Genomic DNA, 26,582 nt, shown 5'->3' with positions numbered 1-26,582 from the left:
TCCAGATTCTTGGGTGATTTCTAGAGGGGTGTGGACAGTGCCTAAACTGCAACTGGTCAGTGCTGACTCTGGGGCACAGGAGTGAGGAGAGGATAGTCAGCTGAGAGGGAACCACACTGGAGCAGTGGTGCCGCAAGGCGCAGAGCAGCAGCCGTCTTTTACCAACAATAGGGCTCACTCCCAGATATTCAGAAGCCACAGCCCCTGTCTCCCAGGGCAACCAGAGGAGGCTGGGCATCTACTCAGGTGGCAACCACCACGGAACAGATCTGGGACAGAAATGCAGCCCCATGAGTAAAGGGTTTCCCTGAGGCGGTACTGGCCTGGGTGGAGTGAGGGGACTAGAAACGCACACACAGACCCAGGAAGTTCCCAGGGCAGGGTTGACCCAGAGGACGGCTTTACTGAGCCTAAGCTGCACCCAGTCCTCCGGGGACAAAGGAAGACAAGAAGCTAGAATTGACAGGTAACTGAATACAAACCTGCAGGAACAAAGACAGGGCCTGAGGTACAGGCTCTGGGAACTCAAAACAGCTTCTCTTCTGCAGGGGAATTTAGCACAGACAGAAACAAATTCCCGCAAAGTTGTTCTGTTCTGTTCTGTCAGAAACATCAAACAGGGGCGGGGCTGGAACTGAGTGAACATCCCCCAGACTCCATCAAGCACCCAAGGTTGTCAGGCATCACATCCCCCTGCTAGATAGAGGCAGAGCGCAGACACCTGGCTGATCAGAAATAGATTTCCTTGTGATACAGGCAGGTGCAAACCTGGAGTATCTATTCACTACAGGCAACTGAGCCAAAGCCCTGTGGGAATAAAAGTGACTAGGTGTGACAGAGGTGCAATGTAGGAAAGGAGGCATCAACCTTCCCAGAATGATCTATTTGCTGGGTGGCTCCTCCAAACTCCACACAGCACTGGAGCAAGCCATATCAGAGTAGTCACCAGACCCCTGTGACCCAGTTGCCAGAGACCTTTTAAACTCTCCCACCTGAGACAGGTGCTGACTGAGACAGTTGATTTGGACCTTTTGAACTGAGCCAATTGCCTGAGGACTATTCAGGTGGTGCCCTGGGTGTGTGGTTTTAGGAAGGTTTGATTTTCCTTTTCCAATTGTTGCCTGCTGGGGGCAGAGTGACTTAATTGCTGCTATTTCTGCACAGCTGAGACTTCAACCCAGAGTAACTGTTTCACTAGGGTAGAACGGAGACCAGCTGAAAACAAGACAGAACCACTTAGCCCCACCACACCAAACAGGTCCCCAGTTTCTCAGGCCATAGCACTGTACAGGTCCATGATAAAGCTCCAGGGGAAAAATCAAATGGTGTAAAACAATCATGGGGCAGAATCAGCAGAAAAACTATGGTAACATGAATAACCAGAATACAGTAATCCCCCCCAAGGAAAGATATGGCAGATGTAACTGAAGATCCCATTCATAAACAGCTGGCCGAGATGTCAGAAATTGAATTCAGAATTTGGATTACAAACAAGATTAATAGAATGGAGGAAAATTTGGAATTAGAAATTCAAGCAGCAATTCAAAGGTCAGAATTAGAAATTCAAGGAGAAATTCAAAAGTTGTCTCAAGAATTTAACGAATTTAAAGACAAAACCACCAAAGATTTTGATGCACTGAAGCAAGAATTTACAGCCCACAAAGATCTGAAAAATACAGTAGAATCTCTCAGTAACAGAGTGGATCAAGTAGAAGAAAGTATTTCTGACAATGAAGACAAAGCCTTTGAATGCTCCCAAACTCTCAAAGAGGAAGAGAAATGGACAGCAAAAATGGATCATTCACTCAGAGAGCTCTGGGATAATTTGAAGAAGGGTAATATATGCCTCATTGGAATCCCTGAAACTGATGAAGTGGCCTCGCTGGGCACAGAGGATCTTCTCCATGAAATTCTGAAACAGAATTTTCCAGACATGCTAAGAGATTCTGAAATTCAGATATCAGACATTTTAAGAACCCCAGCACAACTCAATCCCAACAAGACATCACCCAGGCATATCTTAATTAACTTCATTAAAGTCAATATGAAGGAGAAAATTGTGAAAGCAGCCAGACGTAAGAAATCCATTACCTACAAAGGGAAGAACATAAGAATGACTGTAGATCTTTTTGCTGAAACTTTTCAAGCCATAAGAGGGTGGTCATCGACTTTTAATCTTCTAAAGCAAAACAAATTTGAACCCCGAATTCTGTATCCAGCTAAACTGAGTTTCATTTATGATGGAGAAATTAAATACTTTAATGACATTCATATGTTGAAGAAATTTGCCATAACCAAACAACCACTTAAGGATATTCTCAGACCTATCCTCCATAATGACCAGCCCAATCTTCTACCACAAAAGTAAACTCACTCAGAAACTTTTGATCAAACTCCACTTCCACAGTGGCAAAAGGATTAAAACTGTCCACTGGACTTTTGAAAAACTCGATACCCAACATTTTACCAGACTCATCAATATTCTCCATTAATGTGAATGGCTTAAACTGTCCTCTAAAGAGGCACAGGTTAGCTGATGGATACAAAAACTAAGGCCAGATATTTGCTGGATACAAGAGTCACATCTTACCTGAAAATATAAATATACACTCAGGGTGAAAGGATGGTCATCCATATTTCAGGCAAATGGTAATCAGAAAAAATCAGGTGTTGCAATTTTATTTGCAGATACAATATGCTTTAAACCAACAAAAGTAAGGAAGGATAAGAATGGTCACTTCATATTTGTTAAGGGTAATACTCAATATGATGAGATTTCAATTATTAATATCTATGCACCCAACCACAATGCACCTCAATTTATAAGAGAAACTCTAACACACAAGAGCAACTTGATTTTCTCCAGCTCTGTAATAGTTGGAGATTTCAACACTCCTTTGGCAGTGTTGAATCAATCCTCCAATAAGAAGCTGAGAAAAGAAATTTTAGATTTAAACCTAAGCATCCAACATTTGGATTTAGCAGACATCTACAGAACTTTTCATCCCAGCAAAACTGAATACACATACTTCTCATCAGCCCATGGAACTTACACCAAAATCGATCACATGTTAGGTCAGAAGTCTAACCTCAGTAAATTTAAAGGAATAGAAATCATTCCTTGCATCTTATCAGACCACCATGGAATAAAAGTTGAGCTAAGTAACAACAGGAATCTGCATACTCATCCAAAACATGGGAGTTAAATAACCTCATGCTGAATGATAGCTGGGTCAGAGATGAGATTAAGAAGGAAATTGCCAAAGTTTTGGAACAAATTGACAATGAAGACACAAATTATCAGAACCTCTGGGATACCACAAAGGCAGTCCTAAGAGGAAAATTTATAGCACTGCAACTCTTCCTCAAGAGAATGGAAAGAGAGGAAGATAACAACTTAATGGGATGTCTAAAGCAACTGGAAAAGGAAGAACATTCCCACCCCAAACTCAGTAGAAGAAAAGAAATAACCAAAATTAGAGCAGAATTAAACGAAATTGAAAACAAAAGAATTATACAACAGATCAATAAACCAAAAGTTGGTTTTTTGAAAAGGTCAATAAAATAGATAAACTCTTGGCTAACCTAACCAGAAAACCAGAAAAAAAAAAAAAAAAGAGTAAAATTTCTTATCTCATCAATCAGAAATGACAAAGACAAAATAACAACAGACTCCTCAGAAATTCAAAAAATCCTTAATGAATACTACAAGAAACTTTATTCTCAGAAATATGAAAATCTGAAAGAAATTGACCAATACTTGGAAGCACGTCACCTTCCAAGACTTAGCCAGAATCAAGTGGAAATGTTGAACATGCCCATATCAAGTTCTGAAATAGCATCAACCATATAAAACCTCCCTAAAAGAAAAGCCGGGGACCAAATGGCTTCACATCAGAAATCTACCAAACCTTTAAAGAGGAATTAGTACCTATATTACTCAACCTGTTCCAAAATTTAGAAAAAGAAGGAAGACTACCAGGAAAAGACCCAACAAGAAAAGGAAATTATAGACCAATATCACTAATGAATATAGATGCAAATATAATCAACAAGATCCTAACAAACAGAATCCAGCAACACATCAAACACATTATACATCATGACTAAGTCGGTTTTATCCCAGGGTCTCAAGGCTGGTTCAATATACGTAAATCTGTAAGTATAATTCAGCACATAAACAAATTAAAAAACAAAGACCATATGATTCTCTCAATTGATGCAGAAAAAGGTTTTGATAATATCCAGCATCCCTTCATGATCAGAACACTTAAGAAAATTGGTATAGAAGGGACACTTCTTAAACTGATAGAGGCCATCTACAGCAAACCCACAGCCAATATCGTATTGAATGGAGTTAAATTGAAATCATTTCCACTCAGATCAGGAACCAGACAAGGCTGCCCATTGTCTCCACTACTCTTTAACATTGTAATGGAAGTTTTAGCTGCCACAATTAGGGAAGAAAAGGCGATCAAGGGTATCCATATAGGGTCATAAGAGATCAAACTTTCGCTCTTCACAGATGATATGATTATATATCTGGAAAACACCAGGGCTTCTACTACAGAACTCTTAAAAGTTATCAAGGAATACAGCAGTGTCTCAGGTTACATAATCAACATTCATAAATCAGTAGGCTTTATATATATCAACAATAGTCAAGCTGAAAAAAACAGTTAAGGACTCTATCCCATTCACAGTGTCGCCAAAGAAGATGAACTATTTGGGAGTTTATCTAACAAAGGATGTGAAAGATTTCTATAAAGAGAAAATTTCTATAAATTATGAAACCCGAAGAAAAGAAATAGCTGAAAATGTTAACAAATGGAAAAACATACTTTGCTCATGGCAGGGAAGAATCAACATTGTTAAAATGTCCATACTGCCCAAAGCAATATACAATTTTAATGAAATCCCTATTAAAGCTCCACTGTGATACGTAAAAGATCTTGAAAAAATAATACTTCGTTTTGTATGGAATCATAAAAATCCTCGAATAGCCAAGACATTACTCAGAAATAAAAACAAAGCAGGAGGAATCATGCTACCAGACCTTAGACTACTACAAATCGATAGTGATCAAAACAGCATGGCACTGGCACAAAAACAGAGAAGTAGATGTCTGGAACAGAATAGAGAACCAAGAGATAAATCCAGCTACTTACCATTATTTGATCTTTGACAAGCCAGTGGGGAAAAGATTCCTAATTTAACAAATGGTGCTGGGTGAACTGGCTGGCAACTGTAGAAGACTGAAACTGGACCCAGACCTTTCACCATTAACTAAGATAGACTCTCACTGGATTAAAGATTCAAACTTAAGACATGAAACTATAAAAATACTAGAAGAGAGTGCAGGGAAAACCCTTGAGGAAATCGGTCAGGGCGAGTATTTTATGAGGAGAACACCCCAGGCAATTGAGGCAGCTTCAAAAATACAGTACTGGGACCTGATCAAACTAAAAAGCTGCTGCACAGCCAAGAACACAGTAAGTAAAGCAAGCAAACAGCCCTCAGAATGGGAGAAGATATTTGCAGGTTATGTCTCCGACAAAGGTTTAATAATCAGAATCCACAGAGAACTCAAACGTATAAGCAAGAAAAGAACAAGTGATCCCACTGCAGGCTGGGCAAGGGACTTGAAGAGAAACTTCTCTGAAGAAGACAGGCACATGGCCTACAGACATATGATTCATCTTTAATCATCAGAGAAATGCAAATGAAAACTACTTTGAGATATCATCTAACTCCAGTAAGATTAGCCTATATCACAAAATCCCAAGACCAGAGATGCTGGCGTGGATGTGGAGAAAAGAGAACACTTCTACGCTGCTGGTGGGAATGCAAATTAATACATTCCTTTTGGAAAGATGTTTGGAGAACTCTTAGAGATCTAAAAATAGATCTGCCATTCAATCCTGTAATTCCTCTACTAGGCATATACCCAGAAGACCAAAAATCACATCATAACAATGATATTTGTATCAGAATGTTTATTGCAGCCGTATTCATAATTGCTAAGTCATGGAAAAAGTCCAAGTGCCCATTGATCCAGGAATGGATTTGTAAATTGTGGTATATTTACACCATGGAATATTATGCAGCCTTAAAGAAAGATGGAGACTTTACCTCTTTCATGTTTACATGGATGGAGCTGGAACATATTCTTCTTATTAAAGTATCTCAGGAATGGAAGAGAAAGTATCCAATGTACTCAGCCCTACTATGAAACTAATTTATGGCTTTCACATGAAAGCTATAACCCAGTTATAACCTAAGAATAGGGGGAAAGGTCAGAGGGAGGGGAGGGAGGGGAGGTGGGCAGAGGGAGGGTGATTGGTGGGATTACACCTGCAGTGCATCTTACAAGGTTACATGTTAAGCTTAGTAAGTGTAGAATCAACATTGTGAATGTTGATTCACAATAACTAAGAAAATGCCAGGAAGACAATGTAAACAGTGTGATGAAAATGTGTCAAACAGTCTATAAAACCAGTGTATGGTGCCCCATGATCACATTAATGTACACAGCTATGATTTAGTAAATAAATAAATAAAATATAAATATATATATATGTTATTGATGTTGTCATGAATGCCATGAGAAAGGAACACCTACACATTATTAGTAGGAATGTAAAATAGTGCAACCTCTATAGGGATCAGTATGGAGATTTCTCAATGAACTAAAAGTATATCTACTAAGGACAGGTATGGTGGCTCATGTCTTTAAATCTAGCACTCTGAGAGGCCTAGGTGGGTGGATCACCATAGCTCACAAGTGTGAGACCAGCCTGAGCAACAGCGACACCTCCATCTTTAAAAATAGCAAGACATTGTGGCAAGCACCTGTATACTCCCAGCTACTGGGGAGGAAGAGAATTGCTTGAGCCCAGGAGTTTAAGGTTGCTGTGAGCTGGGACTCTACAGTACTCTACCAAGGGCAACAAAGTGAGACTCTGTCTTAAAAAATAAAAAAAAGTAAAAGTAGATCTACCATTTGATTCTGCAGTCCCACTATCCACTCAGAGGGAAAGAAATTACCTTATCAAAAAGATATCTGTGCCTATATATTTATCACAGCAGAATTCAAAATTGCAAGGATGTTGAATCATCCTAAGTGCTCATCTGTTGACTAAACAAAATATGGTCATATTCAGCAATTTTAAAAAAAGGAATAGGGCAGGGCACTGTGGCTCATGCCTATAATCCTAGCACTCCGGGAAGCCAAGGTGGGTGGGTTGCTTGAGCTCAGGAGTTCCAGACCAGCCTCAGCAAGAATAAGACCCTGTCTCTACTAAAAATAGAAAAATTAGTCAGGCATGGTGGTGGGTGCCTGTAGTCTCATGTACTTTGAAGGCTGCGGCAAGAGGATGGCTTACAACTGGAGTTTGAGGTTACTGTGAGCTATGATACCGGGGCATTCTACCCCAGGGTGACAGAGTGAGACTCTGTCTCCAAAAAAAAAAAAAAGAAAAAGAAAAAGAAAAAAGAAAGAAAGAAAGAAAGTTTTTTGCTTTATTTGGATGGAACTGGCGGCCATTATCCTTGAAGTAACTCAGGAGGAGAAAAATAAATGCCACCTGATCTCACCTATCATGACATTTTCAAGTCGTGTCTTAAAATAAAGTAAAAGGTTAAGGATAAAATTATCATATGTAAAAGAATACAACAAAACTAACTGATATACATGAGGATTTAACATTGACAGTGACACCATACTTTGTTCTATCTACTGTGTAATAAAAATGCACTATGGACTCCCAGGAATGGCAAAGTATTTTCTTGTCTATTTTTTGTATTGTTTTGTTTCCTTGTACACTGTTGTATCAGTAAATACAAAGTGAAATAGTGATTTTAATTATTATTAAAAATCAATCTGGGTGGTGCCTGTGGCTCAGTGAGTAAGGCGCCAGCCCCACATACCGAGGGTGGCGGGTTCAAATCCAGCCCCGGCTGAACTGCAACCAAAAAATAGCCGGGCGTTGTGGCGGGCGCCTGTAATCCCAGCTGCTTGGGAGGCTGAGGCAGGAGAATCGCGGAAGCTCAAGAGCTAGAGGTTGCTGTGAGTCCTGTGTACATCATGGCACTCTACTGAAGGCGGTAAGGTGAGACTCTGTCTCTACAAAAAAAAAAAAATCAATCTGGATAATTAGAACCAAAAAAATTCTACAATGGAATAGTGACTTTGTTAGAATTGTATGACGGGTTGTATATGAAGGACATTCTTTCCCTTTTTGTAACCAATCCTGTGGAATATTCCCATTTGTTTCTGACAAAAATAATGTGGTGAGCTTTCCATTATTTACATGCCATAAAGTAATAAAATATTTTGCACATACCTTCTTATGAGCCGTGTATATTTTCTTCGATTACTTTTAGGGGCAAGTTTAAACATTTTGCTATATGGCTTAGTCTTCTTTCCCTTTAATCCTGTTTCTAAAGAAGAATGCCCCCCTCCTTTGTAATCAGAATGATTTTTGCTTAAATATTGATCCTGTGACCTCCTCATTCTTGTGAGACCTTAGTCACTTTTCTTGCTTAGTCTTCAATTTCTTTCTCCACAGTTATTTTACTTCCTCTCTATATCTAGCCCAATATCCTGACAAAAAAATTCTTTGATTTTATTTCCTCTTTCCTGTTTTCTTCCTTCTCTTTATCCAGTCACCTTGCATAACATACATAGATGTTTTCCGTTTCACTCATTCCTTCACCCTTGGCAGTCTAACATCCAGTCCCTGTCCCTGATGGAATTGCTGTTTCGGTGATCACCAAGAATAATTTCTCAGTTCATACTCTTCTGTTTCTTGAGCCCTACTCCACCATTCAATAACGGCATAAGTCCAAGTAAGTTGCCAGAGCTCTCTAAAATATGGTATTTCCTGATCTGTGAAATAGACGTGACAATAATAATAAGCAATAAAATGTGCAGAGAGTGCCTAGAACACAGTACAAGCTCAATGAATGATACTTTTGATTTTTAATACTGCACTTTGCCTTTTTTCTCTATGACACTTGACCCTGTTGCACGTCCTCTCCTTGAAACCTTTGCTTCTTATGAATTCTTATATTGCATTGCCCTCACGAGCTTCATAACACATACAGTTCTTTTTTATTTCACTTTCTCTTGCCTTTTTTCTCTGTTTATCCCTTATGTTTAATTTAAAAATATTCTTTGAGCACATAATATTTGTCAGATATTGCAGAGATTTTTTTCATAATTTTTTGTTTTGCTCCTTTTGCTCTTTCTGCAAGGTTTCCACAGCCATCTCTTCTGTCCCCAGTTTCAGTCATCACCTCCAGATGAATGCCTCCCAAATCTCTGTCACTGTGAAGGTTACCCATGCTTCAAACCCATTTTTTCCAAAGCTATACTGAACATCCCACTTCTCTCTGAAGTCAGAAATTCTTCCTCATTTCTCTATTTCTGTTAGAAGCAGCTCTAATCCCCTAAATACTCAGAATTAAAGCAGAAAACAGCCTTTGACATTCCTAACTTGTGATTATTTTCCAAGTTCTCCTCCTATTAATATTACATCTACAATATATCCAACATCACCTATTTATTTTTTTTACTCACATAAAGTAACCTAAGGTTAAGCCTGCGTTATCTCTCATTCAGCCCTTCATATGGTCCCTGTGTTTTCCTCTGACAACTATTAGCTTCAATCCATTTTACACACAGCTTTGGCTTTCTCTTATATCTCAAGCTGTGACCTGAACACGTATTTTTTCAAAATCTTTCCTTCTTTCAAAATTGTCTGAATCTTATAGCTAATCTCCATTGCTGTTTCAAACGTCTCATGACTTAAATTTGTGGTCCCAAACTGCCTCCTTATTGCTTTTTAAACAGGTGCTACCTTTTCCTGTCTTTATACTTTTAGATAAAATTTACATCTTATGTGTGGGTGGCAAATAGGCTATGACTGCTTATTTTCAAAATTGCCCAAGAAAGTTATCCTTAAAACTCAATATACATGGTATTGTGTATATATATAATTACGAGGATAATTTATAAGTACAACTATATTATTAAGAAACAATGTTTACTATAAAATAAAAAACACATTTGTAAAATAGAAATTTATACTGGATATACTCAGAAAAGGAACATAGATAATATTAAGGAAGAACTGATTCATTTGCACTATATATCACCCGACATTTTCCCATTGAGTAGCAGGAGTAATCACTACACTATTAAATCTTTATTCTTGGCTTGGCTCCTGTGACTCAAGCGGCTAAGGCACCAGCCACATACACTTGAGCTGGTGGGTTCGAATCCAGCCCAGGCCCGCTAAACAACAATGACAGCTGCAACCGAAGACTAGCCGGGTGTTGTGGCAGGTGCCTGTAGTCCCAGCTACTTGGTAGGCAGAGGCAGAAGAATCACTTGAGCCCAGGAGGTGGATGTTGCTGTGAGGTGTGAAGCCACAGCACACTACCCAGGGCGACAGCTTCAGGCTCTGTCTCAAAAAAAAAGAAACTTTTTTTCTCACTTGTTCTATTTTTACTTACTTTTTATATAGCAGAGGGCATATAATTGAATGCTTAGAGTAGATGCACAAAGCAACTATTTATAAAATTCTTTTTTCCTTGTGTACATATACAAAATTCTTTACCTCCCTTCAAAACTGCTTTCCAAACAATTTCTCAGTAAAGCTTGTTCTCATCTTCACAATCATATATTTTCTACCCCTTGAAATTCCATAGCACTCTGTGATGGCCATAAAGTTTTATCATATTTTGTTTTGCATGTTCAATATTATAATGCTCGTCATTACTAGAATTATTACTGTACAAATTTAGAAATTTATCTTTCCCATCTTTCTATATTTTTCAGTTGGTAGGCAAACACATAATGTGCAATAATTATTTGCCAACTAAATTGCAGCCAACCATTTTTAGTGAAATAGTATTTATGTGACCCTCAAGGTTAATAGTATAAAAATTAAAAGAAAGATTACAGTTCAAAGAGCAATATTTAAAAAGGCATTGTAAGGGGTGGCACCTGTGGCTCAAAGGAGTAGGGTTCCAACCCCATATGTTTAAACCCGGCCCCTGTCAAAAACTGCCAAAAAAAAAAAAGGCATTCTAAGTATATTATTGAGTAAATCTATTTCTATTTTCTCAGATATGTGTTGTACTTTTGTGTATGCCCATATTCTTACTATAAATTGCTAGTCATATCCCTGAACAAAGATTATCCTGTTACAGCGTCAGTTGTCTTTTATTAAAATAAAAGTAGGGGCGGCGCCTGTGGCTCAGTGAGTAGGGCACCGGCCCCATATACCGAGGGTGGCGGGTTCAAACCCGGCCCCGGCTAAACTGCAATCAAAAAATAGCCGGGCGTTGTGGCGGGTGCCTGTAGTCCCAGCTACTCGGGAGGCTGAGGCAGGAGAATCGCTTAAGCCCAGGAGTTGGAGGTTGCTGTGAGCTGTGTGAGGCCACGGCACTCTACCGAGGGCAATAAAGTGAAACTCTGTCTCTACAAAAAAAATAAATAAATAAAAAAAATAAAAGCAAGCTGAACATTTTACAAAAAGATACATCTATTTTTTAATAGTCAAAACAGTTTAATAGAGAAAAGAGAAACTCTAGAAGATATCTTATCAATTTATTTAGGAAAACTAGCATATTTTCTAGGGATTCATAGAAACTCATTAATTTGTTGACTTTGTAGTAGCACTTAACCTAAATTGTATAGGCAAAACAAATCAAACAGTTTTTATAATGTTATGTGTGTGTGTGTGTGAGAGAGAGAAGGAGGAGGAGGAGGAGGAGGAGAAGGAAGAGAAGGAGGAGAAGAAGAAGAAAAAAGAGAGATTGTACTGGAGGTCACTGTACCAGCATGATGCTTTTTGTTATTTTTCTTTTGGCAGTTTTGTTATTGTTGTTGTTGTTATTGGGCCATTCTTATTTTCTTTACTCAAAGGGCAAAACCACAGTTACCATAATCGAGTCTTATACACGTAATTGCCAAGTTGGAAATAACACTATAAATAAATCAGAAATTATTAATTAGAACTCAATTAATACTAATTTCTGCATCTTGTTAGTAAGAATTAGTAAACACAAAGTGGTTTACTTGGTTATTTGAATTTACTCGTGCACATTTTAAAAACTTTAAATATTTTGAATTTTTTATGTATTGAATATTTATAAAGTCTACAATATATTTTAGTGTTATTAATCACTACTTGTTTGAATAATACCAGTTTGAGCCAAATCTCCACTTCTTTATATATAAAGGAGAGAGCATTAAAAAAATCTGTCATATTTAGTCATTTTTTATTTTATGTCCAATGACTTGACTAGGTAAAGACTTGTGTTAATATGAATCAGGTAAAAAATATCAACACTTTCTAAACTATATTTACTGAGGTCATTTGCTGTTGCGTTTTATCCAATTTATGGTTATGATTCAGAAATTTGATTAAACCTCTTATACTTGGGTCACCCTCTTACCCAATTTTAGTAAGAATTAAAGCCTAACAAATAAGAAAGTGAGAAGCAATTCAGCTTCAAACACCCCTGAAAAATCAGTGAGAGAAGGGGGCTATTCAAGCTTGTAAATTTTATTTAAACTATTTATAAATAACCTTTAGTAGTATATTCCATGTTAAAGTTTTAGAGTCATCTGAATGAAATTTTTTTTTTAACCTTTTCCAGGCAAACAACTTTACTGCTATTCTGTCTCTAAAAATCTAATAGTGATTTATGAATGCATTTACTGAAACAATTCTAAGGTCATTCTGGAGTCAATGGTTAAAAATGTCATAATGGAGTCAAAAGGAAGTTCCATCTTGTTAAACCAAACTAAAAATGAAAATTTATATTATTCTTGATCTTTCCCTTCATTCTACTGTACTTGAAGATGACTCATACAATCTAATGTTAAATTATAGTCTCTCCTATTTTAAACTATAATTATTTATATGTTGTGCATTGATCTTGTCTCGCTGATTAGATTATAAACTCCTTGGTCACAGGGAACAGATTTTAGGACTTATATTTCTTAAAGTTCCTAGGAAAATGTGAGGCACAGAGTAACCTCAACATATAATTTTTATAATGTATCTGTTGAATCTATTAGATTTCATAGCATATGTGTGTGTATTTCATCAACTTTCTTTTTTTTTGGAAAATTGTGCATGAGAGAAGAAAAATAGAGTATTCAACAAAAATTGCAACTCCATCCTAATACAGGTTTCAGTCCCTCATTCTTCCACTCCATGGGCACCCATTCTTAAATATTTCTGTTTAGTCTTCAAGAAATAATTCATTTACAGACAAGTCTACCATGTACTCACATTGATAAATGTACAGAAATATAGTCATATATATCCATAAATAGTTAAATCCTTTTTAAAATATAAGAAAACCTACATAAAGTCAGTTCTGTGCCTTTAAAAATTAATATATTTTGTAGATATTTTTCACTAACTTATGCAGATTGGCTCATTCTTTTTCACTCAAATGATAATTTCATGTATGGACGCATTGTATTTGATGTGTCTAGGCAATGATGATTTAAATTGTTACTCTAGTCTTTCCCTAGTATATACAGAGAAGTAGTAGTACATGTCTTTGCATGTACATCTTTTGCTTTTATACAAACATATTAATGAAAAATTTTTCTAAAATTAGAATTACTGTCAAGAAGAGTTGATGCTATTTCATTTGCTCCGAACATTGCCTTAAAGAGAGGTTATCTCAATTGTAGCCCCCTCAATATTTATGTGGTTGGTTATATCTCTGTCTAATCTACATGGTATCTTTGTACCAACCAGCTTTTTGATGCTGATCTATCTGATATAAACAAATTTTCTCATATTGTTGTTTTAGTTTACTCTTTTTAATTGGAAAAGATTTTGAACATCTTATGTTTGTAAGTTATTATTATTTCATCATGAATCTTCCACTTATATTGTGTTAGTGATCATTATATTTACTTGAAAGAACTCTATTTCAAAAATTTGTTTTTCATAAAATGTAATAATAAAATATTTTATTGACCATTGACTTTATTTATGGATTTGATTCTTTAAATGTGGAATAAAATAAATTATAAAATTAAGCTTAATATTTGCATTTTTATCATCATTATTTAATAATGCTTACCTCTTCATCCATCTAAAATTTATAATGGTGTGATAAGTCAAGTAGAGATTCAACTGTGTTGTTTTTTAGCAGATAGCTAATAAGTGATCTTACATCACTAATATGTAATTAATTTTTTCTTTACTATTTGAATTGCCTGTATTTCTGTATATTAAAACTATATACATTAATGGATCCATTTCCAATGTCTTATGCTATTTAGTTATTGATATGTTTATTGATATCATTTTATTAAATACTTTAACTACTGCCACTTGACTTCTAAATATTTGAGAATACAGTTCCTATTCATCAAAATTAGCTTGATTTTTCTTTTAATATTCTTAACAATTTTTTGGGCGGCGCCTGTGGCTCAGTGAGTGGGGCACCGGCCCCATATGCCGAGGGTGGTGGGTTCAAGCCCAGCCCCGGCCAAACTGCAACAACAAAAAAATAGCCGGGCGTTGTGGCGGGCGCCTGTAGTCCCAGCTGCTCGGGAGGCTGAGGCGGGAGAATCATATAAGCCCAAAAGCTGGAGGTTGCTGTGAGCCGTGTGACGCCACGGCACTGTACCAAGGGCAGTAGAGTGAGACTCTGTCTCTACAAAAAAAAAAAATAAATAAATATTCTTAACAATTTTTGCTGTTTTATTTTCTTAATGTTAGTATAAGCTTAGAGAGTTTTATTAACATTGTTACTTTTTTTAAGTTGTATTAATATAGGGAAAATTATTATCATTACAGTAAAAAGTCATTTATTCTAAGATTAAACAGTATCTTTTTTTAAAGGGTTATTTAGAGATTCCTTGTAGAATTTTGAATTTTCTTTCTAAAAATGTTATACAGTCCCTATGCTATTTAACCCAAAATATTTTATTTTATGATACCATTTTTAATTTGCTTTCTTTAGATGATGTGGTCTTCAAATATATTAAATCTATTGACTTTTGTATAATTTTTGAAATGAGTTGCCCATTTTTTGTGTTGTTAGTTTCTTGTAATTGTGATTTTACAATTATTTGTTATATTAACCGCACATATTTATACTCTTTTCTAATGTTATACCTCATTCCTTTTTGTTATCTAATTATCTTAGATAGTATTTCCAGAGCAACATTATTAGTTTTATTCTTGATACTAAGGCGAATGTTTTAATGTTTCTTCATTTATTTCAAATATATTAGTGATGTATTGTCAATATTTATTTTAAGGGTATTTTTATTAAAAACTTATGTTGAATATCATCAATTATATCTTTAGTAACTATGCAGCTGATCACATATGTGTTTTTTATTTGACTTACACTAGTGTAGAATATTATAAATGTTTCTATAAATGAAACATTTTTGTACATATATTTTAATTGTTTAATTTAGTTGTCTATGATTTATGAAGACATTTAAACAGATAATGACTCAGACATGTTTATATAATCTAATATTTTCCATTTGCCTATTATTAATATTTACTCCTTTCATTTTATAATATTCTGGTATGTAGTCAGCCAATAATTAGTATTTATCTTTAGATACTTTGTTAAATTCACATTATACCTGAATACCATATAATCTAGAAAAGATAATTAATTTAGAAGAAAATTGAAAACTGTGAAGAGGAGGAATAGTTTTCAGTGATAAAAGATTTACAGAGACAATAATGACCATTGTTCCTTATGGATTTCATGCTGCTACTTTTGAACCATGTTGGTTAAACAATAATCATTTCAGCTGGGAGCAATGGTGCATCCTGTGATCCTAGGACTTTAGGAGGCAAAGGAGGGAGGATTGTTTGAGCCCAGAAGTTGGAGACCAGCCTGAGCCAGAGCAAAGGCCTGTCTCTTAAAAAGAGAGAGAGAGAGAGAGAGAGAGAGAGAGAGAGAGAGAAAGAAGAGAAAAGAGAAGAGAAGAGAAGAGAAGAAAAGCCGGGGCGGCGCCTGTGGCTTAGTCGGTAAGGCGCCGGCCCCATATACCGAGGGTGGCGGGTTCAAACCCGGCCCCGGCCAAACTGCAGCCAAAAAATAGCCGGGCGTTGTGGCAGGCGCCTGTAGTCCCAGCTGCTCGGGAGGCTGAGGCAAGAGAATCGCTTAAGCCCAGGAGCTGGAGGTTGCTGTGAGCTGTGTGAGGCCACGGCACTCTACCGAGGGCCATAAAGTGAGACTCTGTCTCTATAAAAAAAAAAAGAAAAGAAAAGCCACACACATAAAAATAATCATTTCATTTCTTTTAAAGATAATAAAAACCATGTTTTTATAAATTCTGCCTGTATATATTCTAGCTACAAAATTTTTAATAATATTTGATATTCTTTTATGAAAGGGCACTTATTTACATACTCTAGAATGAAAAGTTGAGGTGTTGAGGTTACAGATATATATAGGAGAACAATCTCTGCAAAAATGAGATTTACCTAAATTAAGGGTTCTGATAGGCAGGGATAGAATTTCCCTAAATTTAGGCCTCTGAAAAACTCTGATATACAAATGTATCTTTAAAGTTTGACCCTGAAAGTATCATATTGTAATTAAACTTTCAGTTAGTCAGAGGGAAAAAAAAATTAAATATAGCAGAACAATAACTCGAAATAATGAAAATATCAATGTTTAAGCACTAACAACCAATTAACAACAAGGATAAGAAGTATTCAAATATTGCCATAGGATAAAAACTGTCAAATTATCAGCAAATAGATTTCTTGATAATGACAAGTAATTCTGCTGCCGACTGAAGATAATGAATGGCCACTCATTACAGTGACCTAATTACAAAAATCAAATGCATGCTGTTTCTGTCTTCTTAAGGGAGATGCATCAACAGAGCATGGGTATGTGATGGAGATATTGATTGTGAAGATCAATCAGATGAAGACAATTGTGACAGTTTCTTGTGTGGACCACCCAAATATCCTTGTGCTAATGATACTTCAGTCTGCCTGCAGCCAGAGAAACTCTGCAATGGACAAAGGGATTGTCCTGATGGGTCCGATGAAGGCGATCTTTGTGGTATTGCATATTTAACTGCATTTGCTTGTTTCTGGAAACTATCACCTTTTAGTTATAGTAGCATTCTTTCCTTCCATTCATCATCTTTAGTATGATTTTAGTATTCAAACATCTCTACATTTTTCAAGCTCAATAAATCCATGGAAAAAGTTGTTTTAAATATGATCAGAAATTTCTGAAAATAAAACAAAAGAAAATGCTAACCTTGTTCTAACCCACTTACCAATCATAGAACTATATTCATTTTTTAGATTTCTGGATTGTCGATACTGTTTGCACAATCGAACTGCTTATTTGTTGTCAGTGAGTTACTCAGAACAGGAAAACTTTGTTATTACCTATCAATGAGATGGAGTTTACTACTTTCCTAGGGATTTGGATATGCCTTCTAGCCATTACAACATGAACTGTTTTTTTTAGAAAGAAAAAAATAATGAAACCATTTGTACCCAATTTGATATACTTTTCCCTAAAGTTTTCTTTGATTAGTGTGCTGTATCTACTAGTAGTTAAAATGATGGATGCAATTAGAAACAAATGAAAAGAGACTTTAATCATTTACAAATCTAGTTAAGTGTTGATCCCTGTTGTTATGTCAAAGATAAAGTCATACACACCAGTGAAAGCAATGGAAGTATAAGTTTCACTCAGTAATAACTGAGGTAAGGAAAAGCATCCAGTGTGAACTGAACTGAACTTCACACACACACACAAAGATAAAAGCAAAAACTGGAAACTTTTTGAAGGCTGAAGTGTGCTAAGAGAAGGACACTAAGGGCTGTTAAGGGAGTTTGGGCCAAGTGACTAGGCCATCTGGGCTTCTTATTTGATGCTCCTTTGGAGGAAAAAACAATTTATCTTATCTTTATGACAGGAGGCAGTGGCAGCAAGTCAGAACAAGGCACACACAGGGCTGAAATGATTGCACTTCAAAGGGAAAGCTCTCAGGTTCTTGAGAAGGTGGTTCTGGTGGGTATAAGATTTACTAGGTCTGTCGGCACTGAGCTTTCTCAAGCAGGCACTTTAGAAGGGCTTAGGCCATTCAAGGAACACAGACAGGAACTGTTAGACAACACACTAGTGTTTGTTCAAGTGTCTAAGTATATGTGGTAGGGGGATGGGTGAAGTCTGCAAGTTTCATAGGTCAGGCCAGGACTGAGATCTGATCAAGCAGAGGACTCAAAGAAGCTTGAGCAGAGTTTGGTCAAGGAGAGAATGTGTGTGAGGTAATAAAAAAAATTAAAAGAAGTCAGATAATCAAAAACAGGTTTAGGACTAAGGGAGAATTGACAGGGACTAGCTATGCAAATATTGACATTAAATTTACATACTTAGTTTTAGATTTCAGTGTGAATGTTTTTAATCTAAAATCTGTGACTGTTTCCACAGACACTATTAGACACATTTCCATTCTGAGAGAACAGTGATATCTGAAATAAGCTAAAAGCATTGTAACATTTTTTTCTTCACCTGCTGGGCATGATGACATTTTTTAATAGTAATTTTCTTGAAAAAGAATGTCAATTGAACTAAAATGGGGCAAATACTTTGAAATAACTGCTGTTTTGAAATGCTTATGATTACCAGTGAACGAATATATTTGGAGGAACCAAGAAATGAATCTATTTTTTTCCTTCTAAAATAATACAAAACTTGAATTGAATTCTTAGAGGAAAGTTAATATAATCATTTTCCTGTTCTTATTACTGTAACTTCTTTGATGGTGACAAATGAAGAAGAGTTGGCCCGTATAAAACTTTTAAAAATGTAGAAATATTTTTAAAAGCCTTACATTTCACCCCAATTTTGAAATGGATAATTTTCATAGACGCAGGAAATATTTGAGGTATATAGGTAAATATTACTGCAATCTACAAATTATTAGAATAGGCTTTTTTAGTACATTTCAAAACATACACAAATAATCAGGCTTTGAAAACCACCCCAAAATATTTTTAAAACAAAAAAAAAACCAATAAACAAACAGAAAACTTATTTTGGTCTTATTACTGCATACTCCATAATATACAATAGTAGGTAATAGAGTAGCTGCAAAAATAATTATCTGTTATTATCCTCAACGATATATGAAAGTTTCCCAAGTAAGCAATATTGGCTCAATTATGTGGCAGTGTCCTATTTTTTTAATTTATTAAATGTTTTTAACTGTTTACTCAATATTAGACACTGTACTATGTGTGGTGTACATCCAGGTAAACAGATAAGACATTTTCTATACCATCACAGAGCCTAAAACTTGGTAATAAGGTAGAAAGATTATATTATTTATTTTTTCCATGACCTCAATGAATTAATCATAATAACCAATATATACGGCACAGTGTACAATTCACCTAACTTAAAAATAAATGTCTGAGGCTAGTAAAGGACAAAGTAATTGATTCTGCATTAGCAGTATAGATCAGACTATACATGTAAAAAAAGACATGTAGGGCGGCGCCTGTGGCTCAATGGAGTAGGGCGCTGGCCCCATGTGCCTGAGGTGGCGGGTTCAAACCCAGCCCTGGCCAAAAAAACTGCAAAAAAAAAAAAAGAAAAAAAAGACATGTAGATACAGATATAGAGGTATATAATGTTTATATATGCATATGTACATATGTAGATATTTATTTAACATTGAGGTAAGTTAAATATTCAGATTATCAATGTGTTTACATCGTTTATGGAATACCTGTACAATAGATTTTGCATAGCTACTAAAAGGATCAGCATAATCTTTCCAGTAAAAATTGAATTTACTTTGCATCTATGGAATAAAGCGAACTATGCACCAAAGTTTTATAGAAATAAATATTTTCCATTCTCATTTCCTTGAAGAAGAATTAAATTTGATTATCGTTATGTTTTATCATCATTTCTACACCAGCCCCTGGAAGAAAAACCCAAGGAGAGCTTTCTTGTATTTATTTATAACATCCTGACTCTAACTGGAGAATTGAGTTCAATAATTAGTATTTAACTGAGGAAATCAATTGATAAGACCTACATTCTAATTCCTTTCTTTTTATAGATGAATGTTCTTTGAACAATGGAGGCTGTAGTAACCACTGTTCTGTTGTTCCTGGAAGAGGAATTGTATGTTCCTGCCCTGAAGGACTTCAACTCAACCAAGACAATAAAACATGTGGAATTGTAGATTACTGTAGCAGTCATCTCAAGTGCAGTCAACTGTGTGAGCAGCACAAGCACACAGTCAAGTGCTCCTGTTATGAAGGGTGGAAGCTGGATGCAGATGGTGAAAGTTGCACGAGTGTTGGTAAGTAGCTGTCTCGTGTGTCTTACTATATTTAAAAATACATTTTGAGGGGAAACCCAAAACACCTTCAGAAAATGATTAAACAAATTCAACAAATTTTAAATAACACCTTTACAAAAATGTGTGATTTTAGATGTACTGTAAAATATTCTGAAGAGTAAGTATTATAATAAGCCTACTGTTACAATTTAATGAATTGTTACCATCAGATTACTTTTTTCTGAAACATTGCTTCACTACCACACCCCCATGGGCTTATTTTATTTTATTTTAATAAATTACCAGCTTTATTTGAATGCATAACCATCTTTATGGTAAGAACAATGACATAAAAATATAGACATACAAACCTATAAAACAAATAAGAGAAAAGGAACAAACACAGATATTGACCAAATAACACACACGTGAGTGGTGAGGCTATGAAGGTGAGAAGTGACGATATAGGTGCTCAGGAAATCAGTGTGGAAGGGGCTAGCTGTGTATTCAATGAGGGCTGTTGGCTTAACCTGAGGACATAATGATTGAAGTTGCATCTGAGGATATGGGTAGGTGGAATGGCTGTGTGTATGTGTGTGGACTCTGTCCAAAGAAATACAGTGTTAATACTGTCAAGTTTTATGTAAGTTATAAGGGGGTAGGGTAAGTAGGGCTTTGGATTTCGAGATAGGAAAGACTCAGTGTATAAACAAATGTTTTCAAACAAGGTGGAATGTAAGAGACAAGACAGCATCAGGTATGAGGCAAATTCCAGCTGTGCCTTATACAGCTATATCATTCTAAACAGGTGCCACAACCTTTGAGCTTCAGTTTCCTCACACATAATCGGTAATCACATTACTTTCCTCACAGAGTTATGGCGAGGTTTTATGAGTTACGTGTACAAGGACCTGGGACTTAATCGGGAAATGTTTAGGGGCTCTCTTTTGTTTTTGCCCTTTTGGTTTTCTTTCACCCCTTTCAGCCTCAGTCCCAAAGTGATTATCTTTTTTTTTTTTTTTTTTATTAAATCATAGCTGTGTACATTAATGTGATCATGGGGTACCATACACTAGTTTCATAGACCGTTTGACACATTTTCATCACACTGGTTAACATAGCCTTCCTGGCATTTTCTTAGTTATTGTGCTAAGACATTTACATTCCACATTTACTAAGTTTCACATATACCCTTGTAAGATGCATCGCCATTTTTGTATGCCCTAAAACATTTCCTTTATTTCTCCCTGCATATGTGCATGCTTTTTAGAACCATCCAAAATCTGACTCTGCCACACATTTCCAACTGTTATTCTTACTTTTGAAAACAACTCCTTGCTCTGGCTGTATCTATCTTCTAAATACCTTTAAAACATCTGCTAATTTTCTAGGTGGTATTACACAGTGGTGGGAAAAACAACGAAAAACTTTAGAATATGATATTCAAACTCTAATCCTATAGCTGATATTCATTATGTGACTTTGGGTGGGTTACATAAAACTTTTTGAGCCTCATTTCTTCCTTATAGCATGTTGCAAGAATACTAGAAATATCAGTAAGGTGTTTAAAGAAGTGTGTCTGACATACCATCAACTTCTCTGGATTCTTAGCTTGAGTCCACAGGAAACTTAGAGGTCCACGGGCAGAATTGAACTGTCTGTGAACTTTGCTAGGGAAAATATTACACCTTTATTTTCTTTAACTTCTAACTGAAAGTTATTGTATCTCTTAATTGTGAGGTATGCCACATTCCACAGAAGTCAGCAGCAACTATAAATTTGTTTTGAATAGAAGTAATAGGGTATTCATGTCACATCAAAGTTGCTACAGATATTTCAGGCTTTGAGACCCCATGCTAATTCAGTAATGGGAGTCATTAGACCCACTGCTGGGTGATGTGATCAAATGCAAAAAAAAATCTATTCTCCCATCCAAGGACTCCCCAGGCCCTATCTGCTTACTTAGCTTCCAAGATCAGAGGATGTCAGGGTGATATGGTCATAGACTAAAATGTCTGTTCAGGGTTATATGGTCATAGACTAAAAAGGTCTTTTCTCTGGGGAATGTCTTGTCAACTTTTTCCAAGATAAAAGGGAATTACAATGGGATCTGAAATAGTTTATCAAATAAAATTTGAATTTGATGCCATCAAAATTAATAAATAAGTAAATTTACTCCTATATCCAAAAGTGTTTTTTTGTTTAATTTTGATAACTGCATTTATATTTGTTTTCTTATCGGTACATACTTAAAAATATATTCTTATTGTTTTTGTACTTTTTAAAACTTTCTGAGAAGGGGTCCACAAGTTTTATCTGACTTCTAGAAAACAATATGTCATAAACCTATATTAATTTTGTTCCTCTGACTTAATTTGATCTTTTCCCTCTTTATCTCTAGAAGACTTGGATGTTCTTAAGACTTCCTACCTCAAAACCTTCACTAATTAAGTCCTCATCCAAGTAGTCTTATTCTCCACTATTTCTTCTTTCCATGCCTAGACTATACTGTTGATGAAAATAGTCTTTTTTTTTTTTTTTTAAGATAGATTCTCACTATGTCGCCCTTGGTAGAGTGCTGTGGCGTCACAGCTCACAGCAACCTCAAATTCTTGGGCTTAAGCGATTCTCTTGCCTCAGCCTCTCAAGTAGCTGGGACTACAGGCGCTAGCCTGCCACAACACATGTCTATTTTTTGTTGCAGTTGTCATTGTTATTTACCTGGCCCAGGCCAGTTTGAACCTGCCAGCCTCAGTGTATTTGGCCGGCACCATAAGTGGCTGTGCTATGATCACTGAGCTCATAATCAAATTTTTAATTGTCTGTTTTATATTCCTACTATCTCTTTTCCTTATTTCTTATTTTTGCAACAGAATATTAATTAATCAGCATCTTGAAGTAAGAATTAAGTCATAGAATTTTTCTTGTGTTTTATATAATATCCAGTTCAGTTCTAAGAAAACAATATGCAATCCATTATTATACTTTTCAGAGGTTAATTAATTATTTTAACCTTTTATTTAAAATTTTGATTTTGTTTTGTTTGGTTGTAATTTTTTAGTTGTTTTCTCCTGACCATTAATATTTGAGTCCTAGAACATGAGTCTTACAAATATTTATTCTGCCCTTTCTTCCTCAAAATTGTAACACAGAGTAATTCTCATGAGAAACTGCATGAAAACTGCATTTCTCATGAAAGAAATGCAATTTGTTGTGATGAAAACAATCATTTCAATTATCTCATGCTCAAAGTAGGCAAACAACAGATCAAATTTTAACCTCAGACATATTTATGGTCGTATTTTGCATGAGAATTAGTTTAATATTTTTTATACAGATGGCAAAATGGTTGAGTTACTTAGAATGATTTGTACCACATGTAATAAATAACAACTTATGTTTAATATTAATTTAACATTTGAATACAGTGTCCATTGGCAAAAAGTTCTTCTAGTGGAACTAACTCCTTCTTTCTCTGCTCAGAAATGTAGAGGCAGAAAGAGGGTGACTCCTTTCCTCCCCATCATAAACAAAGACAGGTTAACAAGAGAATAGATAACAAATTTCATCATATTTTTATGTTACATGGGAGTCTTCAGAATAAAGATCAAGAGACAGAGAGAAAACTATTAATTTTTATGCTTAGGCTCAATGAATTATGGAAAGATATGTAGAAATAAGATTGAACAACAGGGCTTGATCTCATGTTAACAGACCGAGCAGGTAAACAGCAAGGCCTGTCTATTCAGATTGTTCCTGGCATCTGTGCAGCATTCTTTTCCGCCCTCTTGCGTATAATGGAGGACCCTTCTCATTCTTTGCTATTGGACAAGGGTAGGTCAGAAAATTTCTTTATGGTCAGCTTTTAGACAGAAAGGTGAAAATAAGTTAGAATAATATTTTAAGCTTTACCACTGGCTTGGGGATAAAAGAGTTCTGTTTCCTATGACCCTCCTTAGGGAAGAGGGATTGTAGTTTCTTTGGTTAGCATCTGGAAAGAATGAGGAGCTAGAGACAGGAGGGCAGGAGAAGGTCAGGGAGAGACTTTGTTTCGCAAGCTGGTTCTTAGTTTTCAGTTTGGAGTAACATTCAGCTACTCAGGAGCCCTGGAGTTTAAGGGCTATGATTCTGCCACTGCATTCCAGTCTGGGTAATAGAGAGAGACCCTGTGTTCAAAAAAATAAATAAATAAAAATCAAGTTAAATTGAAGGTTTTCTTACCTGGACAATTTAACCTGCTGGCAATTAAAACTTTCCCAAAACAGGTGGCGCCTGTGGCTCAGTGAGCAGGGCGCGGGCCCCGAATGCTGAGGGTGGCAGATGCAAACCCAGCCCCGACCAAACTGCAACTAAAAAATAGCCGGGCGTTGTGGCGGGCGCCTGTAGTCCCAGTTGCTCGAGAGGCTGAGGCAAGAGAATCGCGTAAGCCCAAGAGTTAGAGGTTGCTGTGAGCCGTGTGACGCCACGGCACTCTACCCGAGGGCGGTACAGTGAGACTCTGTCTCTACCAAAAAAAAAAAAAAAAAAAACTTTCCCAAAACATATAACATACCTATATCATTGTCAGCATTCATATTATTTACAGATACTATGTTTTGTTAAGTATTGAAAATTATTTTTTATTTAAACCAATTTTATTCATCCCTTCCTTTTTAACAAAACAGCAAATGGCGTAGTTTAATAAAAAATGAATTGATTAGTAACTATTGGACTTTAAAAATAAAATTTCTTCTTTCTCCTCTTTCCTTTTTCCATCACTCAGTTGAGTCCTTCTTTCAAAATGTGTTGTGTAGAATGCAACACCAGGGCTTATTCCTCTCTACATCTTTAATGTCACTGTGGCGCCTGTGGCTCAGTGGGTAAGGCACCGGCCCCATATACCGAGGGCGGCGGGTTCAAACCCAGCCCCGGCTGAACTGCAACCAAAAAATAGCCGGGCGTTGTGGCGGGCGCCTGTAGTCCCAGCTACTCTGGAGGCTGAGGCAAGAGAATCGCTTAAGCCCAGGAGTTGGAGGTTGCTGTGAGCTGTGTGAGGCCACAGCACTCTACCGAGGGCCATAAAGTGAGACTCTGTCTCTACAAAAAAAAAAAAAAAAAAACAATTAGTAGTCAGTATGCTTCAAATTGGAGCCATAATGCCCCATTCCTTTTTTCCCTTGAATTCGTCCCTGTACTCTTTCATATTTTCTTATTTCTCTCTATTCTTTCCTTCATAAATTCTTTATAATCCAGCTTTTGCTAAATTGAAGAACTGATTCTATTTCCTCTAAGTTTACTTGAAATACCTTATTAGTTAAATAAGATGGTCTTCCATAAATACTACTTCTATGATTTTCAATTTTTATTCAATATGTTTTATAAATCTCATTTTTATTGGTGATCTCAATACTCTTATCAGTTACTTACATGTTCCTTCTTTATTTCATAATTTATTAATCAGTTTTCTCTGAAATATTAGTTTCTTTTAACATATGAACACTTAGAATATTGCTCCTGATTGCATTTTCTTTTCTGGTTTCGTTGCTATTTGTTAAGAAAATTTGCAGCATATTTCCAGTAAGGATATAAAGAACATTGTAGCTCTCTTAATTTATTTTCTCTTAGCGTGAATTAAATTAGATTTTTCTGACCAATATTTTTTTTCTTATTATTCTTCCAAGTTTTTATATTTTTAGGTTTTTAACATTACATTTATTTTCCAATGTACATTATATTTTAGGAAATATATTATGAATATAAGCACAAAATGCATAAGTATAGAAATTGCCTTTGGCACAAGAGCCCATTACCCAAACCTTAATTTTCACATGCTTTCTATGTAGTTCTTTGAAAAACCCCTTTCCATTATCACCTCAAATTTGATTTGCATGGCATTCATATTTCCAACTACACTCTTTTTCTTACTCTTCAATTCTACATTCCCAGGTGTCATCTGGCCACTCAAAATTAATTGGCTAACTGTATTCTTTCTCTTCCCCCGTAATTATTTATAGTGCTTTCAACGTTTCCAACTTTCCTCTGGTTATCAGGGCTTATAATGTCCACACACCTCTGAGGTCTTGAGTTCTCTTCTGACATCTTTCTCCACATTCTGTTTTTCTCTTCATGGTGTCTCTTGGATGCAGCTTCCCTGCAATTATGCCGCCCGTGCAGCACACTGCAGGCCAGGAGATGTGTGTGCTCTAATGGTCCTCCCTCCTCAATATGGAAACCTGTTCATTTT

The 26,582-nt window shown here is 36.0% G+C and overlaps 1 protein-coding gene across 1 annotated transcript in view; it reads left to right on the top strand.

The window, feature by feature from the left end:
- Window positions 1-26,582, top strand: part of LRP1B (LDL receptor related protein 1B) — a 2,318,354-nt gene that overhangs the window by 1,383,326 nt on the left and 908,446 nt on the right. Inside the window, exons 22-23 of the mRNA XM_053597274.1 lie at window positions 16,903-17,103; window positions 20,135-20,380. Of these exons, the coding sequence (XP_053453249.1) occupies window positions 16,903-17,103; window positions 20,135-20,380 (447 nt within the window). The remainder of the gene's footprint in view (window positions 1-16,902; window positions 17,104-20,134; window positions 20,381-26,582) is intronic.

Source organism: Nycticebus coucang, chromosome 7, assembly GCF_027406575.1.
Source record: "Nycticebus coucang isolate mNycCou1 chromosome 7, mNycCou1.pri, whole genome shotgun sequence".
Taxonomy (NCBI): domain Eukaryota; kingdom Metazoa; phylum Chordata; class Mammalia; order Primates; family Lorisidae; genus Nycticebus; species Nycticebus coucang.
This window is presented reverse-complemented; position numbering and strand designations above follow the sequence as displayed.